The 20231-nt window shown below is 46.3% G+C and overlaps 1 protein-coding gene across 3 annotated transcripts in view; it reads right to left on the reverse strand.

Annotated features, from left to right (window-relative positions):
* Positions 1–20231, reverse strand: part of ADAMTS19 (ADAM metallopeptidase with thrombospondin type 1 motif 19) — a 530841-nt gene that overhangs the window by 18507 nt on the left and 492103 nt on the right. For all 3 annotated transcript variants that reach the window (XM_073676530.1, XM_073676518.1, XM_073676524.1), the window contains one exon: positions 468–645. In XM_073676530.1, the coding sequence (XP_073532631.1) occupies positions 468–645 (178 nt within the window). The remainder of the gene's footprint in view (positions 1–467; positions 646–20231) is intronic.

Here is a 20231-nt window from a genome sequence, read left to right on the forward strand (position 1 = left end):
TGTGTCTTATGGTCCGAAAAATACGGTACTTTAGAGCTGGGCCCTGTCTTGCAGCTACATGTCCGGGACTGTAGATTGGTCAACTAACACTTGAGTGTTTGTGGATGGTTTCCTTTAAGAGACCAAAATATCGCTGCCATAATCCTACAGTTTACCAAGGATAACAAAGTCTTTCCAATGAATCAGTCTATATAAAATAGCACTTCATAGGAAAACTTGCCAAAAATGAAAGCTTCAATTTTAAAGTGAGTCCTATTCTGCATACATACATTATGTACCTACTACATAAAGGAGATAATACCAAGGCAGAGCAGGCACTTCTCTTATTACTGACTCCAGGTCCAAAAGTTACAAATCACTTCATAAACGCTCTGTACTGTCTAGACATAGGAGAGAAGGATCCTGACCTGGAATAGAGTTACAAGAACCTAAGATGCATTTATCGGGTAATTGTGTTGTATGCTTACCAAGACGTGGTGAGGTTATTGTGTTAACATTTACTTTTTCATTACAGGCTTGTAGATGACATGGTCTATATGCTGCTGGTTTTTCAGATGAAAAGCATTCATTTCCATGCCTTCCAGTAATTCTGTGCATGCATTGAATTACTCTTGACTGCATGCCTTTTCCACAAGTCACGGAACACTAAATACAATAAAAAATATAAAAATACAAGTTAAAGCCTTATTTGTTATCTGCAATATAATGCAATATAAATATAATACATTTATACTAACAAAAAAATTTGTATTCATCTACAATTTTAAATATTAAACATTTTTCCTTCCCCAAAGGTTTTTTTAATGTATTTGTTCTCCATTTCATTTTTATTTGGTAATAATTTAGAGTATACGTGCCTGATATGAATGTTTCAGTGGTATATACCAAGGAAGGATGAAATAGTCACTACTGTAAGAAGAATATAATTTATAAATTTGCTGATTCATATGTATTAGGGATGAAATCGAAATTCTGAAACCATCAAATATTGATGTGTATTGTTGTGATTTTTTTTACTTTTTTATAACCACATGTTTAATTCTACACTATGGTGTTATTGGTCCCATTGATACCTAACCAAATTGTTGCATTTGCATCTTCCCAATGGCCCATGAGACTCATGTATAGTATTATGAAAATGAACCTTTTCAGGAAAGTTACTAGATTTCTTATTCCCTAAAATGAAGCGATTGTGTTATTCTGATTTTCAAATATAATAGCGTTATACACCCATCAACCATGAAAATGAAACCATTAAATATTTAATTTAGCATTAAATATTTAATGGCACCTGTCAAGTGAAAAGTCATTTTTTGAAGAATGATATATTTTAAGGAAAAATGGAAAATTTTATTAATCTGAAGGATTTTGACAAGGACCAAATTGTGATGGCTAGATGACTGGGTCAGAGTAGAGTATCTACAAAATAGTTTTTAGGGTGTTCCTAGTATGCAGCAATTAGAATTTAGCAAAAACTTACCAATGAAGGACAACAGTTAATATAGCAATGGGTCATAAGTAGTGTTGAGCGAGTATGTTCTGTTCACCCTTTCGGCGAGTATGCTCGGGCGAGCACCGAGTAGTTACAGCTGCTCGGTGTTATGTTTGAATCACTCCCGTGTGCATGATTTGCGACTGTTTGACAGCTTTAGCACATGTAAGGAATGTCTATTTCTTACACATTCCTCACATGTATTAAAGTTGTCAAACAGTCGCAAATCATGCACACAGGAGTGATTCAAACATATCACTGAGCAGCAGAGTGACTGCAGACTTGTAACCTAAGGCTGGACAAAGCCTTTAAGTATCTGCTGTTAATATTTTTGTGTCATCCGCTGACACCTTCAGAAGTTCTGTGCAGTCCACTGCACAAATGATAGTTCTTAGTAACAATCTTTCTTTGTTAACATTATTTAATGTTACGACTGATCAGTGTATAAAGAAAGATTGTTACTAGGAACTATCATTTGTGCAGTTTTGTATATATCACTGCAGATCCACAAAATGTCTAATTTCTTTCTTTTGGAATTTTTAATTTGCAATACTATTTTATGTACTGGGCAATCCCTGGTTTATCTTGGAACATCATCATAAATTGCCATAAAATTACAAAGGCATTAAGTCAAGAAGTATGTAACAGACAAAAAAAACAATTTAGTTGAGAGTAGTGTTGAGTGTAGTGCCAGCGTCCCTGCCCTCTGCTAGGCAGGGACGCTGTTCCCCTCACCGCTCTGCTCCGTGCCCGGCGTCCCTCTCCCGCTCTGCTGGCAGCGCGCGCTCCTTCCCGGCCACTGTGCATAGGGCGCGCGCGCGTGCCCTCCCTCCCTCTTAAAGGGGCCGCGCGCGCCGTCCTAAGGAGTCCCCGGCCAATGGCCGGAGGACTTTACCATATATAAGGCACCTCCTCCAAAATGGAGGTGCCCGAGCAATGTTGTTTGCACCTGTGTCTCACCTGTGCTTCAGCCCTCAGGTCCCGTTGCCAGTTACCTGCCAGTTACCTGCCAGATTCCTGCCTGATTACTTGCTACCTGCCTGCTAGTCTGAGGTCCGACGGTCTGCCTTACTAATCCTGTCAGTCTGTCTAAGGACCAGCCTGCCCGCTCACCTGGGAGCGCACATCAGCTACCTGCCTGCTTGCCTGTGGTCCGACGGTCTGCCTTCCAACTCCTGTCAGTCTGTCTATGGACCAGCTTGCCCACTCACCTGGGAGTGCACATCTGCTACCTGCCTGCTAGCCTACCTGGAGGCTCCGCCGTCACGTGCTGTGACCACCTGCCTGTCCAGTGACTCCTGCCCGCTCACCTGGGAGCGCTCATCTGCTACCAGTCTGCTTGCCTACCCAAAGGCTCTGCCGTCACGTGCTGTGACCACCCGCCTGTCCAGAGACTTCTGCCCGCTCACCTGGGAGCGCTCATCTGTCGCCTGTCCGCTGGTCTTCCTGGAGGCTCCGCCGTCACATGCTGTGACCACCCGTTCATCCAGAGACTCTCGCCTGCTCACCTGGGAGCTCACGTCTATCTTCAGCCGCCACAGGTCGTACCAACCCTATACCTAGAGACTGCCCCGGTCACTTGCCGTGACCTCCAGCCCGTTCACTCAGAGACTGTCCCGTTCACTCAGAGACTGTCCCGTTCACCTGATGAGACTTCCAGCCCGTCTTCCCTGGTCGCCACCCGCTCCTTTACAAGGACCGCCCCCTTGTATAGTAGCTCAGAGGTTCCGCCTCCCAGACCCGTTACATTGAGCCACCCCCGTAGTGTTCGAGTTCGGTTCGGTTCGTCGAACACCCGTGTGTTCGCCGAACTGTTCGTCGAACTGTTCGTCGAACACCTTCGAACACCGTTAAAACCAATGGCAGGCAATCAAAAACACATAGAAACACATAGAAAACACCTTCAAAGGTGTCCAAAAGCTGACAAACTGATCAGAAGACATAACTAACACATGGAAAAGTGACAAGTACATATAGTCATGCGAAAATAAAAGAGGTGGAGGAGTAAAAGGAGGGGGAGACACAGATATAGGCATGTCATGCCCTTCTAAAATCCAAAAAGTGAGAAGCCGACACGGCCAGTCCGTTCCTGCCCGTGCCACCTCCGTGTCGCCGGGTTTGTGCCAGAGCCACGGTGGACCCTGACGGCCAGCCCCCCTCTCCTAATACTGGTGCCTGTCCGCTGGTGGGTCGAGCCCCCCGCGGTGGGGGGGGAGTAATATCTGCAGAAGAAAGACCATCTTCCAGCCAAACTAACATGTCGACTTCTTTTCGTGGACAATGTGATACGATCCCTTTGTTACGGACACGCCCATCGCTACAAATTCCAGATGAGGCACAAAAACAGCAGGTGCTTCAGCGGATATCAAGTGCTCCTTCAAGTGGGCTCTCCTCCACCTTAACTTCAACATCACAAATACTCCAGTCCTCAGAGGTGTCACCCCAATCGCACTTGCTTCCTCACAGCTCCCAAGACTCCAGCTGCCCGTCTGAGTATGGGGTAACACAGATGGTTGAGTCTGCACAGCTGTTTACTCATACTATAGCCTGGGAAACGGAGGTCTGCTCCAGAGCTTCTGTTAATCCAGACGAGGAAATGATCTGCACTGATGCCCAGAATCTTTATAAGTCGGATCCAGGACCAGATGAAGAAGGTTCTGAGCATAATGTAGACCCTCGTTCCCAAACTGTAACTCCTGTTGGTGGAGACAATGATGAAGACGATGATGAGACTCAAATACCTGATTGGAGCGACAACTTGACTTTTCGGTCAGGGCAGGAAGAGGTTGGCTTTGAGGACGACGGGTGTGATAACACACAGGGTGATGATGACAAGGTTGGAGATCCCACTTACTGTCAACCCACAGTCAGCCAGTCGATGAGGTCACCCGGGCCTTTGCCTGGCCTTTGGGATGTCGCGGTTGTCGGCTCCCTGGCCCGTACCCTGGGGTCACTCTTTAAAAGGGTGGATAATTGTTAATTTTATAAGAGTTTGTGACACCACCTGTGGTATCTGGTGAGAAGCACCATCGCTGCAGCAGTCCACTGAGGCCCGTGATAAGGCAGCTCGATGGTATAGCTCCCCACAGGTGGAGCTAGGTCTCAGGGCAGCGTATGCAGGGGGAATGCAGGACAGGCGAGACCCAGCTGGGTCAGAGCAAGAACGGAAACGGACACGGTAGTCACTTCAGTACCTTTTACTGGAGGAAATTCAGGCACATCCTGGAGCACTGTAGGGTGAAGGGTGCATATCAGGATCCTCCCCAATGAGCGGGTGTAGGGCCTCCTGTTTCCTGCCTCTGCGCAGTAAGTTTCTGACCTGCCTGGAGCTAGGCCTAACTTTGTCTCTGTCCTGCGCTGGCTGACCTTGTGGTAGGGCCTTCTCTTGAAGTTCACACTCCCAGTATGCGGGGCCTAAGCGTCTCCTGGCTCTGTTACGTATCAGCACCTTAGCGATCCTGGGACTTGTAGTTCTCCAGGGATTCCGGTTATGCCTTACTGGGTCATAGAGATCCCGGTAAGCTCGGATCCGGTGTCCGGTAAATGCTTCGGGGTGAGCTGGTTAAGCTCCTCTGCCCCTTATGTACTAACTCGCCACTCGCCTTCGGCCTACTCGGGCCCTCAATAGGCTATACACACTAACGGCAGCTTGCCGCGCTTCACCGATCTTATGACGCCGGCACACATTAAGCTCTATCTGGGCTCCCTGAATCTAGCTAGCAGGAGCCTCGTGCTCCACTGCTGAACTATTAACTGAGTTCTCTAGACTAGACTGAGCTCCACTGCAGACTGACCTCTCTTAGGCTTCTCTACTGCAGGAACTCTTCAGAGGAACTGAACTGCCTAGCTCCACCTTCCCTATTTATATCCCTAACGGGCTCCCTCTGCTGGTCTGAGGTGGAAGGTGGAGATGTGTGAATGTTTATGGGGGCCTCTTGTGGAGGATTCCATCAATACACTCTTCTAGGATCTGTGATACCAAGCGCAGCGGGGCGTCACAGATGCTATTGACGACGAGGTTAGGTTGCGCCTTCCTGGACAGAGACGGAGTACTGGAAGCACGTCAACAACTGCATCCTCAACCACAACTCCGCCTCTGACCACAAGTCGTAGTGGCTCTTCAGGTCGCATGGGCTCTAAGCCTTGCATAGCCTGGGCATTTATTCAGATCGATAAGGATGACCCAACTCGTGTTATCTGTAATATTTGTCACCAAAAGCTAAGTAGAGGCCAAAAAATCCATAGTTTGAGTACTTCATGCATGTACCGTCACATGGATATGAAGCATAAGTTGCAGTGGGAAGCTCACTGTGCTACAATGCGGCCTAGCAGGCTGGGCCAACCACCGTCTGCCCCATCTTGTGCATCCGCGGCCTCTTCATCCTCTGTGACTGGGGGGACAGCAGTCACCCATGTTTTTGGACGCAGACCTGCCACCTCTTTACCTGCAACAGCTAGTGTGATTGGCAGGTCTTCAGTTCATTGGGAAGTGGAAACACCTGCTGGTGTTGAGAGCTCTCTGACATCGAGAGCACCACCTTTGGATCAAGGCAACCTAACATGTCCGCCTGCATCTTCCTCACAGACCGGCAGTTTGCCAGGGACACCCTACTCAACCCCGTCAAAGCACAACAGCCAGCCCTCGGTCCCTCAGATGTGGACAAGTAAAAGACCATTTCCTCCTAGCCATGAGAAAGCTAAGAGGTTGAATTTCACCATCTGCAAGCTGTTGGCTACAGAAATGCTGCCTTTCCGCCTGGAGGACACAGTGGATTTTTGAGACCTTATGTCCGTTGCAGTGCCCCAGTACCAGATGCCCAGTCGGCACTACTTCTCAAAGAAAGGTGTGCCTGCGCTCCACCAGCATGTCGCACACAACATCACCGCTTCTTTGAGAAACTCTGTGTGTGTCAGGGTGCATTTCACCACAGACACTTGGACGAGTAGGCATGGACAGGGGCGTTACATGTCGCTGACAGGGCACTGGGTAACTATGGTGACAGCAGGACAAGGGGCTGCTGTCCAAGTCTTGCCGTCCCCGCGAGTTGTACGTCAATCCTCTTTATCTAGAAGTTCCTCCACTGCTTCTGCCTCCTCAACCTCCTCTCGGTCCTCCACCTGCACCCAAAGCCTGTCTGGTAATGCCACCTGCTTTCTAACTGCGCACCTCCTTACTATGCTGGCAGCAGGGCTCAACGGCATCAGTGTTTACTTTGAAATGTCTGGGAAATGTGAGTCACACAGCTGAGGACTTGTGGTCAGCTCTGGAGACCCAGTTTCATGAATGGTTGTCTCCACTGGACCTGCAACCAGGGAAGGCCGTGTGCGACAATGCTGCAAACCTGGGTGCGGCCCTTCGCCGGGGCAATGTTACACACGTGCCTTGTATGGCTCACGTGTTGAACCTGGTTGTCCATAAATTTTTAGCCCACTATCCCGGACTAGATGGCCTTCTGCAGAGGGCACGGTTGCTGTGTGCTCACTTCCGCCGTTCGCATCCCGCAGCTCAATGACTTACATCTCTACAGAAGTCGTTGGGCCTGCCAGTTCACCGGCTGAAATGCGATGTGCCGACACGGTGGAATTCAACTCTGCACATGTTGCAGCGACTATGGCAGCACCGACAAGCCCTGGTGCAATAGTTTCTGACGTATAGCCTGGGCCAACGAGATCCAGAGGTGGGGCAAATCACACAGCAGGAGTGGTCTCAGATCAGGGACCTATGAAGTTGACGCGCCCTCTGGGCCGTGGGGTACCCGGAGCCGGGCCCGTAGACGCTGGGGGTTGTAGTCACTGTGGCGGTGACCCGGTCCGTGACCTAGGGCGGTCAATCCAACGGTAATTTGTATATATGGATTTTATAATGTCCGACTACGCCACCTTTGGAGTGCGGCCAAAGGGGCCGCCGCTGCGGAACAGTCCTCTGAAGCTGGTGGTTTTGCTGCAATGGTATAATTACTCACCACAGGAAGAGTGTAGCTTCAGGGCAGTGTGGGTGGATGATGGTGGTTGTAGTGCAGGGAGTCAGTAATGAACACAGAGTCCGTGTGATGCAGTCCCAAGATCTTTACTCACAGTTGTTGCAGTCCAGATTACAGGTACCAGAGCTATCTCACCCGTCGTGCTGTGCGTACTCAGTGAGGGGCTCAGTCCACCCCCAGATAGCTCCGGAGTACTTAGCAGGACCCCCTTCTGTGTGTCCTTTCTCTGGCCTTCTCCCTGCACCTCACACCCAGTGACACTTCTATCCGGTATCCTCGGGCCTTGGCGGGCGACTTGTGTTCCGCCCCCTGGGTCCTATGTGGCTACCTTCTTAGTGAGACTGGTGTGGACTTTTGCCTGCAGTACATGAAATGCTGCAGCCTCCGGTTTCTAGTTGAGCCTTGCTGTTTCTCCTCTAGTTGAGGGACCGGTTCCCCTTATCTGGCCTGACCCCTCTACCTCCTGGTAGCAGCAGGAGTACAGGTGGCCTTCTGCACGGCCCGTAGCCCTAGGGTCCCTTCGGTTCCTGGAGCCTTCCTGCTCCCACTCCTCTCTTCTCTCCTTCAGTCCTGGGCCTCCCAGGCTAGGCCCGCCTCCGGAGCAGAGCTCATGCCGAGCCTCTGCTCCTGTCACTTTTCCTCCTCTGACTGGCTTGCTCTTTCTAAGATGGCTTCCTATTTATACTCTCCCTGTCATGTGCTCCCCTAAGCTGCTCCCCTAAGCAACCACTACATAGGATCCTCCCACCAGCTAGGGACCTGGGACTGTGCTCTCCCTTAGGAGCAATCTCGCCCTAACCCCACTGCGGGTATGTGTTGGATGCAGGTGTTAGGGTCCCGAGCCATACGCCTTCCTTACCTGAGGGTGAGATACCACACCTCTGGGTGAGATGCAGTAACTCTGTGGTGACTGCACCCTCAGGGGCGCCACACACCTTTCTGCACAGTTTTGAAATGGCGACGAAGATGTTTAGTGCTGACGACGATGCCATTATCAGCATAACTATTCCGGTGATTTACATGCTGGAGCACACATTAAACAGAATTCAGAGTCAGGTGGTCGGACAAGAGGAGGTGGAGGAAGTAGAGGAGGAGTCGTATGCGGAAGGGATAACATCTCCAAGATCCAGACGGTTGGCAGCACCAAGGAGGCAGGCATGGGAGGGTGGGGGAGAGGGATTAAACAGGGCGCATGGTAGCAGCCAAACTGTTGAGGAAGGTGCAGGAGCCGAGGAAGAAGTGGAGGATGAACTGGCGATGGGCATGGAAGACTCATCAGATGAGGGAGACCTTGATCACATTTCTGTTGTGCGAGGTTGGGGGGAGAGGGCAGAGGAAAGAAGCATGATTCTTACCTCGCTACCAACACAACAAGGACTTGGTCCTCCTGGATGCGCAAGACACATGAGTGCCTTCTTGCTGCACTACCTGCAACATGACCCTCAGATTGCAGAATTCGAAGTAATCTCGACTACTGGGTTGCCACACTCTTAGATCCCCGGTAAAAAAGTAAATTTGCCGAAATAATTCCTGCCATAAAAAGGGATTGACGCATGCAGGAGTATCTGCAGACGCTGTTGCAGAATCTTACATGTGCTTTTCGACAAAACACCAGTGGTGCACGAAGTGAATCTCATAGTTCTAACTTGCCAACCGCGGGACTGTCGAGTCTTCATCACTCAAACCGTAACAGCAACACAGTATCTGCTGGTAACAGCAATTTTGTGAAATCGTTTCACCACTTTTTTAGACCATCCTTTGCAAGGCCGCAGGAGACAAGAAGTCTGACACATAGTCAATGCCTAGAGAGGATGGTGCAGGAGTATCTCCAAGTGAACATCGAAGCCATGACTGTGTCACTGGACCCTTGCTCATTTTGGCATTCCAATCTGGAAAAATGGCCGGAGCTCACACTCACGCCTTGGAGATCTTGTCATGCCATGCAGCCAGTGTTCTCTCTGAATGTGTGTTCAGCGCTGCTGATGGTGTGCTGACAGATAAGCGCACGCGGCTGTCCACTGAGAATGTAGACAGACTCACGTTCATAAAGATGAACAAATCATGGATTCGCAACGACTTTTCTAATCCTGTGTTATCCTTGGGAGGCTAAAAGCTTGAGGATTTGGTAATATCACCTCACCAACCGTTTTAAGCAACTGTGGGGCAATTGATGCCACTTAACCCTAGAACGCATGACCATAAAAATCTACACTTTCATATACCTGGGGCCTTTTAGGCCCATGTGCAAATAACATTGAATAACTCAAACTCAAATGACAAACAACTATATACATGAAGAATACCTAGAGTTTCAAAATTCTAACTAAAGTAATCTTGCAGAAAATAGAAAACAATTAACACGGCGGGACTGCGAGGCCCCAGGTATGCGTTCTAGGGTTAAGTGGTGTCTGTGCCACAATTTTGGGAAAAAATGGAAACTCTTTTTGGAGTCCCCTTGCTGTGTCTTACGTGACGTTGGCATCGTCAATTCCAGGTGGGTTGGGTCGCTCCCCCCCCCCTTTTAACTGTATGAAACTACATACACTATGGCTTGGGGTAGCACAGATGATTGAGTCTGAAGAGCTGTTTACTCAGAGGTCTGCTCCAAATCTTCAGTGTCTGCTAGTCAGCGTAGAATTTTTAACTGCATCTAGCCTAGGCAATACTTTGGGCGTAGTAGCCCAGCTGCGAAGCAAGCTGCACCGCCTGTGTATCTAATAAGAATTTTTAAATGCATCTAGCCTAGGCAGACTGTGGGGACCCCCAACCAAACCCAGACGCTCAGCCCCCCTACCGCCCCCCTTTCCTTGACAATACAATAATGTAACTGTTACAACTGGATGGGTGAGGATCGGTCACAGCTTTATTAACTCTTTATACTCATTCCATTAGAAAGACATTTTATTTCTAAAATAATTCAGCTTGTTGCAGCATGCCCTGGGTCTCCACTCCGGCAACTTGGCCAACAAGTGTAACTCTCCAACATGTCCTTTCTATTTCCAGGCCACGGAGGATCCTGCGTACTCGTATGCAGGACTCTGACCCCCACCCATCACTCTTAATGCTTGTTCCACTCCGTCCTGGAGTCCTGACAGGAATATGTCCAGTCCAATATCCATTAAGTGAACACCGTCGGGCCGTATGAGGCCTGCTTTATCTCCTTCCAGTTGTCGGTGTCGTACCACTACACCGCCTCTGTCTCATCTAAATTTTGCCATCCGAATATTTATTACCCGCCTTGTCCGTTCGATGGCCGTGATGTCTCGCGCACCTTGCCATACCGCTATCGGCACAATCTCTGACCATACTATAGCTAGTTTTGTGAAAAATTCTCTGAAGCGCTCAGTGTCTAGTTTCATTATTGCCATTAGTTATGCGCTCTTGTGATGACCTAGGTTGTTTCCCCCGGCCTGTATAACTAAGATGACCAGACATCTTGCCTCTCTCCCTACCTTGATTACCTCCATTAGTACCTGTGGCCATTGCAGGCCTCTAATACCTCTCCAGTTGAAATATGTGTTATGAAACTCTAATTTCCTCCCGCCTGGGCGGACTTTCGCCCTTTAATCTGCCCAATATATATACGAGTGGCCTATCACCCACACTGTTGGCTTAGCGTCACCTGTAAAAGAAACAAACCACGTTAGGATAACAAGTCCGGTCTTATGTATCTTGCCAAACACGTGGATCACCATCTCTCTATCCTCTGAACTTCCGTTTCTGACAGTCCTACTCTTGCTGCTTCTGTGGCCGCGCCTATGCGGAATGAGTGTGTCCCATAATCTTTGGGGTGGTTCCCTGCCGATGTTATGCATTTATTAAATATAGCTTGGAACTGGTATCTTGATAATGGCGTCCCATCAATGTGTGATAGGAACAAATTACTTTGTGATCTGATGGTTAGATATGGTTTTACTATTGTTACCCGACTCAGTGTACCGTTTGTGGGTTGTAGAAGTACCCAAGTGCCCCTGCCCGCTGGAACCATTTTTGATTTGTGTATGCGTAGACGTATTGCATTATTGCCTATGACTACGTCCTGGTGTAATAAGCCTCCACTGGTGCTAATTTTGGATTGAGGGACTAATTCGCTTATGCATAGCGCCCCGAAGAAGGCGATCACAAATGCAGTAGACAGTAGTGTTGCTTCAAATTGTGAGTGTCATGTTAATGGTGTTAGGGATATGATGTGAGAAATCAGTTTTAGTGACACGGGACGGGACGTCTACACTCCTGACTTGGCTGACCCCTTTTCCACCCTTTTATGGATTGTCTGATGATGAATCTTTGTCACATCTCCCCAATTCAGTAGTTGGAAGTGAAATGCTACTCTGGTCAGACACCGCTGCGCTGACGCCCCTGATATGCCCCTCATCATTAGCTGGTGGAGAAATTCTATGGTGACTTGTGATCTGGCTTGTTCACATTGGTCAACCCGTCTGCCTGCTACTAGTCGTGTCCACTCTTCCCATGCCTTACCGTATGCTTGCCACGTCGACGGGGCAACTGACGCTCTGATTAATGGCATCAACTATTCGCCACTAGATCCCATAGGGAAGGTGGGCAACTGTTGTCCCGATGGGTGGGCATTGTGGAAGAGCTCTGTGAAAATCTGCCAATTGAATTGTTATAAAGCGTTAGCAGCAGCTTTAGACCCCTCAGCATAGTGGCTAGCGCGGACCCATACATTGTGTTTTAGGCACAGGAATGCTAGCCTGGGTAGTAGGCCTAGCACTGGGAGAGACGATGATGCCATCTTATTAATGCAGTGCGCTAAGCTGGTGTTTTTTGCTATAAAGCGTATATTTTTGTAAGCCAGGAGCACGCCCCATATTTCTATTGCTACCACTATTGGGAAGAAAAATTATTTTCAGGGCTAGATGCAGCGAAAAATTATTATTAATTGAAAAGCTGGTGGAGCTTGGTATAGATGGCCTAATACAATGAGACCCACACACTGCTAGAAGGCCAAATATTTTTTCAGAGTTAGATGCAGACAAAAAATTATTTTGAATTTGCAACCTGATGGAGGTCAGTATAGATGACTAATAGAACAAGTCCCACACACTGCTAGAAGGCCAAATATTTTTTCAGTGATAGATGCAGAAAAAAATTATATTCAGTTTGCAACCTTATGGAGGTCAGTATAGATGGACTAATAGAACAAGTCCCACACACAGCTAGAAGCCCAAATATTTTTTCAGAGGTAGATGCAGAAAAAAATTATATTCAGTTTGCAACCTGATGGAGGTCAGTAGAGATGGACTAATAGAACAAGTCCCACACACAGATAGAAGGCCAAATATTTTTTAGAGCTAGATGCAGACAAAAATATATTCAGTTTGCAACCTGATGGAGGTCTGTATAGATGGATTAATAGAACAAGTCCCACACACAGCTAGAAGCCCAATATTTTTTCAGAGGTAGATGCAGAAAAAAATATATTCAGTTTGCAACCTGATGGAGGTCAGTATAGATGAACTAATACAACAAGTCCCACACACAGCTAGAAGCCCAATATTTTTTCAGAGGTAGATGCAGAAAAAAATATATTCAGTTTGCAACCTGATGGAGGTCTGTATAGATGGATTAATAGAACAAGTCCCACACACAGCTAGAAGCCCAATATTTTTTCAGAAGTAGATGCAGAAAAAAATATATTCAGTTTGCAACCTGATGGAGGTCTGTATAGATGGATTAATAGAACAAGTCCCACACACAGCTAGAAGCCCAATATTTTTTCAGAGGTAGATGCAGAAAAAAATATATTCAGTTTGCAACCTGATGGAGGTCTGTATAGAAGGACTAATACAACAAGTCCCACACACAGCTAGAAGCCCAATATTTTTTCAGAGGTAGATGCAGAAAAAAATATATTCAGTTTGCAACCTGATGGAGGTCTGTATAGATGGATTAATAGAACAAGTCCCACACACAGCTAGAAGCCCAATATTTTTTCAGAGGTAGATGCAGAAAAAAATATATTCAGTTTGCAACCTGATGGAGGTCTGTATAGATGGATTAATAGAACAAGTCCCACACACAGCTAGAAGCCCAATATTTTTTCAGAGGTAGATGCAGAAAAAAATATATTCAGTTTGCAACCTGATGGAGGTCAGTATAGATGGACTAATACAACAAGTCCCACACACAGCTAGAAGCCCAATATTTTTTCAGAGGTAGATGCAGAAAAAAATATATTCAGTTTGCAACCTGATGGAGGTCTGTATAGATGGATTAATAGAACAAGTCCCACACACAGCTAGAAGCCCAATATTTTTTCAGAGGTAGATGCAGAAAAAAATATATTCAGTTTGCAACCTGATGGAGGTCTGTATAGATGGATTAATAGAACAAGTCCCACACACAGCTAGAAGCTCAATATTTTTTCAGAGGTAGATGCAGAAAAAAATATATTCAGTTTGCAACCTGATGGAGGTCTGTATAGATGGATTAATAGAACAAGTCCCACACACAGCTAGAAGCCCAATATTTTTTCAGAGCTAGATGCAGAAAAAAATTATATTCAATTTGCAACCTGATGGAGGTCAGTATAGATGGACTAATAGAATGATGCTATGCCCAAAAGATTTTACTTCACTAGGTGCAGTAAAAAAATTGGTATTCTATACACAGGTGGTATATCTTGCAACACAGATAGGCTACTCCACTGACTAACACACTCTGCAATAGGCCAAAAAGGATTAGCTTTGCTAGATTCAGCCAAATGCTGTGAAAAAAACTTGCACAGCACTGGCACAGACCTGCCTGGCAAAAACTGATAGGAACTGATGTAACCTAGTCCTGAAAAGGACTCCAATTACAATTAGTCTTTACTCCCACAATCTATCTATTTAAGAGCACAGACCTGCCTGATAAAAGTCGTAGGAAATGCTGTAACCTAGTCCTTAAAAGGACTGCAATCACAACTATTCCCTACTCCCAAGCTATCTGTAGATTTGTGCGAAAATTGGCTTGAAATTAACAAGGTATAGCGCACACAGCAACAGCGGTGCCGTCTAACACGCAGCTGCAGCAGTGAGAAAATGGTGGCGACGGGGAAAATGGCTTGGTCTTATAGGGCAAGGACATGTGACATACACTGCCAATGACACATGCCCTTGCTTTTGTGAAAAAAAGCACTTCGCTCCGTGTGTGCGCTGCTGATAGGCTGACAGATTGCACCTTCCCACTGCAAATGCGGAAAAGAGAAAAAAAAATGGAGATCTTCATTGTTCCTGCAGAGATCCATCCCCTGCCCCTCCCCCCACCCCGCTGTACACTCAAACTGCGTATTAACATTAATTTTCATCATTACTGAGAAAAATCCAGTTATGATTTTGGTGCACGAACAGTTATCGAACATAACCTCGAACAGCCGAATTTTTCTCAAATTGTTCGTGTTCGCCGAACGGCTCGAACACCGCCCAAAACAGCTCGAATTTGAGATTGGCGAACAGTTCGAGTAGAACAACGCTCATCTCTAGTTGAGAGTACACCTCATATTGTTCCTGAGCCAGTTGTGTTAGGCTACATACACATGAGAATAGAACATGTGTTAATAATGACCCGTTTTTATAATTTTTATATAAATACAACAATAAATTTCTATGTTTTTAACAAACCGATCCTGAACTTGGCGTACAAAGTAATTACGGTACTCATATTTATTAATTCCATTCACTGCCAAACATATAGGATGGATGTAGGGAAATTTCTCCAAGCCAATAGCTGAGGAAGGTGTTAATGCAAAATTTAGCTGGCTAAGAAGTAAAATGAACATTTCCTAAATTAATAGGGAAACTGTCAAGGAAATGGTAACAATATTAATCACTCAATATTTAAACTTTCAACTTGTCGACAATTGAGGGCATCTCAAATCAACCATTATTCACCCCTGTTCAGTGATACTTCTGTAGATTCCTCATTACAAAGCTCACACTTTGCACTGACGAGGGTCAGTACCCCAAAACACAGTGTCTGCAAATTGAGTTTCTGGTTCTGGCTTATATCCTAAGTCATGTGATAAGGCTCGTTAAAGGGACACTATTGACTTTTAGAATTGCTACTTCCTGTAGGTGGCACTAGAGTCATAGTCCTCTTCCTCTATGAAGAGACAATTTGCATATTTCCTAGAGGAGCATTGCGGCTTTAAAAGTCTCCTCACCGTGACATGCTTAACATGTCACTCTCCGCAAGGAGAAATGTTACCCCTTAGATACAAAACTGATGTAATTTTTGGTCAGCTATAATGCCTTGTAAAAATTGCTTGAGATATTAATGCATCAAATGTACCCATAGTGACCATTGATATAGAAAATAATCAATAGTGCTATTAAAAATTATAATTGGCCAATATGTTATATTACTTTTTATACGACAGCTATATACCAGCTTTATAAAATCATGTTTTGTTTCAGCTAAAAGAAACCAAGGCTATGCCTGCAGATAATGTTAGAATGTTCTCTAAGATGTTCTATAGACAAGATATTCTCTCAGAAATTAGGCACATGGAGGTCTCCTGTGCTAGAATTATCCTTGAAAGCTAATAACTGTTTATGTATTGCAGCGCTGGCGTCCCTGCCCTCTGCTAGGCAGGGACGCTGTTCCCCTCACCCCTCTGCTCCGAGCCCAGCGTCCTCCTCCCGCTCTGCTGGCAGGGCGCGCTCCTTCCCGGCCACTGTGCTTAGGGCACGCGCGCGCGCGCTCCCTCCCTCTTAAAGGGGCCGCGCGCGCCGTCCTAAAGAGTCCCCGGCCAATGGCAGGAGGACTTCACCATATATAAGGCACCTCCTCCAAAATGGAGGTGCCCGAGCAATGTTGTTGCACTGTTCACTACTCTGCTTCAGCCCTCAGGTCCCGTTGCCAGTTACCTGCCAGAAACCTGCCAGTTTGCTGTCTGTTTCCTGCCTGACATTTCTCCTACCTGCTTGCTAGCCTGAGGTCCGACGGTCTGCCTTCCTACTCCTGTCAGTCTGTCTATGGACCAGCTTGCCCGCTCACCTGGGAGCGCACATCTGCTACCTGCCTGCTAGCCTACCTGGAGGCTCCGCCGTCACGTGCTGTGACCACCTGCCATTCCAGAGACTCCTGCCCGCTCATCTGGGAGCGCTCATCTGCTACCTGCCTGCTAGCCTACCTGGAGGCTCCGCCGTCACGTGCTGTGACCACCTGCCATTCCAGAGACTCCTGCCCGCTCACCTGGGAGCGCTCATCTGCTGCCTGTCTGTTGGCCTACCTGGAGGCTCCGCCGTCACATGCTGTGACCACCTGCTTATCCAGAGACTCTCGCCTGCTCACCTGGGAGCACTCATCTGTCATCCGCCTGCTAGCCTACCTGGAGGCTCAGCCGTCACAGGTCGTACCTACCCTATACCCAGAGACTGCCCCGGTCACTTGCTGTGACCTCCTGCCCGTTTACCCAGAGACTGTCCCGGTCACCTGCTGTGACTACCTGCCCGTCTTCCCTGGTCACCACCCGCTTCCTTACAAGGACCGCCCCCTTGTATAGTAGCTCAGAGGTTCCGCCTCCCAGACCCGTTACATGTATTACTTATGAATTGTTTAAGCATCCCTGTGCATAAACATTATTTAGCCTCTGCAAATATAGAAATTCCATGGCTGCGACCTAGAATTTTGTTTTAAATACTGCAACCTTTTGCAACAGGTCAAACACTTCTTTCATATTCAAAGGGGTTTCCATATACCGTATTTGCCGGCGTATAAGACAACTTTTTTGCCCTGAAAATCATGCCTCCAAGTGGGGGGGGGGGTCATCTTATACTCCTGGTGCACTTCAGTTGGGATGCGCCAGGTAGATGCCGGGGCCCTGAGCAGGCGGGGGACCCACTCGTGGTCAGGCAACCCGCCAGGCTATGGGCGGAGGAGAGCGGTGCCAGCACCCGCCCTTCTCCCCTGCTTGCTCAGGGCCCCGGCAGCTGGATACTTACCTCTCTCCATGCCTCCGCAGATCCGCTGTCTTCCTACTGTGCGCTCCCTGTGATGACTCAGGTCAGAGGGTGTGGTGACGTCTTTACACCGCGCTCTCTCCTGAGCCGTCACAGGCAGCGCAGAGCGGGAAGACGCCGGTGACGCTGGAGTCCAGACCAGAGCAGCGGCAGCAGGTGAGGAGGAGTGAGGTGAGTATTGGATTTTTTTTTTTTGAATGTATGGAGGCATGGGGCATAATATGGGGGGTGACATCCTGCATGGGGCATAATATGGGGGGTGACATCCTGCATGGGGCATTATATGGGAGGGTAACAGCCTGCATGGGGCATAATATGGGGGGTGACATCCTGCATGGGGCATTATATGAGAGGGGGTGAGTATATTACAAACTCTATATTTTGAGTGGAAATGTTGGGGGGTCGTCTTATACGCCCAGTCGTCTTATACGCCGGCAAATACGGTATGTATTTTTAAATCTATCCCTTTAAAATTGTAACTTTTAGGCTAAATAAATTTCCTTTTCATATAAATCACTTGTGAAGGCTGGATTTTGGTGGATTTTCTATAGCACCATACGAGAGTAAACTCTAGTGTTCTAAATTGACTGAATTAAACAGAAAATGGAATATACAGCACATTTATTCATGCAATAGTTTTCATTCTTTTTATTGTAATATGCAAATCATATATTAAGACTGATGGCAGCAAACCAAAAAGGAACACAAAAAAGGAAGTAAGGGGTAAAAAAAAAGCATGTGTGGAACAAATCAGAATATGTATTAAACCTTAGATTCCTGAAATTACTCCCTTTTGCTCTGATGACAGCTTTATACACCTTTGGCTTTTTCTCAAGCAGCTTCATCAGGCAGTCACGTGTAATAGCTTCCAATGAAAAGGTATGACTTGTCAAGAGTTCACTTGTTGAATTACTGGCCTTCAGAAAGTGTTTGCTACCATTGGGTGTGTTTTGCAAAGGCAGCGTTGGTGCACTGTTCCACAAAGAGCTGAGCCCTATTCTACAACTGTTCTAAGCCACAATATGGCAAGAACTTACTCACAAGTAAAGAAAAATGACAGTCCATCATGAAGGTATCCTCAGGGGCAGTCAAGAAAACCATCAATTGCTATGATAAAACTGGCTCTCATAAGGACTACCCCAAGTAAGGAAATGAAGACCAAGAATTACTTTTGCTGCAGAGGATAAGTTCATCAACGTTACCAGCCTCAGAAACAACAAATTGTCACCACCTCAGACAACAGTCATCATAAATCATGTCATTATTATTAAAACTAGTCAAGTAGCAGACACACCTCTGCATTAACTGTCCAGAGGAGACTGCATAAAGCAGGACTTTATGGTTGAGCATATGAGGAGATGGTTTCTACATGTGGTGTGCGCACCATGAAGCATGGAGTGGGTAGTAAGATAATATAGTGGTGCTTTCTTGGTAACACAGTTGGTGATTTATTCTAAATTTAAGGCATACTTACCCAGCATGGCTGCCGCAACATTCTGCAATAATATGCCTGCTAAAACATTGCACTTTTTGACCCCCCATGTGGTGCGTGTGTGTGCCGCGTCATCATCACCTCTCCCCCCCTGCCCAGCGTCCAATCGGAGCTCCGGCTGTGCGGGCATGAGCAATCAGACTTCCAGGACGCCGGCCACGGGGAGCGATGTGTGATGGGCAGAATACATGCGCCTGCTACCACCGAGAAGCTCCAGGTGACTCTAATCCCTTTTACACTATATTTACCCAGATAAAGCACTGCCTCAGTACTCCCCAATGAAGCAGAACGCGAAACGCGAGTAGGGGTACGACGCAGTGTGGTTCTGATATAATGGCACACGGTTGGTATGATACTATTGACTGTCCACAACTGACCAGTGTTTTTCCTTAAATTATAGGGGTAATGGTGATATAATTGGAAAACTCTGATTATCATTAGATCTCTCTATCCTCTTGTGGCATTAAGGACTATGCAATTGTGCTATATCCTGATTAATTGTGATCAAGGAAAATCCTTATGCATATAATCAATTTTTATATATAAAAATTCTGTAAATAAATGGATTTCAGTAGTTTCCTATGGCTGTAAGGACAACCTTTACAGTAGTAATAGGGATTATCTGAAGTATATAGGTTATCATTTTAGGTTTGCTTATAATCATGTACTATAATTGAAATCATGTTCACTGCTTGACCTATTATAAATTATATATACTGATATATATATATATGAAATTTGGAATATTTATAAGTCAGGCTGACTGTAATAAGCATAATAATAATAATCCCTACTACATGATTTAATCTTGATTATAATTATGTGTTGTATTTAGAATCATTGAGTGAAGAAGGAATATGTATACCTATGATGCCATATAAATACTAGCATCTAAAACCACACTGCCCAATCTCTTTAAATTGGGTTTTTTTAGGGGCTTTTTTATAGGGCTTTGTGTTTGTTTGTGTGTAAAAAAAATTCTGATATAATAAACAATATATGACTTTGTATATGATTATTTTATAATTGCGGTATTGTGGTATTAGCATTAAACAGTCCAGAGGAGACTGAATGAAGCAGAACTTTATGGTTGAGCATATGAGCAGATGGTTTCCACATGTGGTGTGTGCACCATGAGGCATGGAGTGGGTAGTATGATAATATAGTGGTGATTTTTTGGTAACACTGTTGGTGATTTATTTGAAATTTAAGGCATACTTACCCAGCATGGCTGTCCTAACATTCTGCATGGTTTTGGATAAGTTGAACGGCAAAGTTAAGTCAAAGCAGTCAAGAAG

Source organism: Phyllobates terribilis, unplaced genomic scaffold (genome assembly GCF_046119375.1).
Source record: "Phyllobates terribilis strain yellow unplaced genomic scaffold, ASM4611937v1 Scaffold_1__5_contigs__length_1240528914, whole genome shotgun sequence".
NCBI lineage: Eukaryota > Metazoa > Chordata > Amphibia > Anura > Dendrobatidae > Phyllobates > Phyllobates terribilis.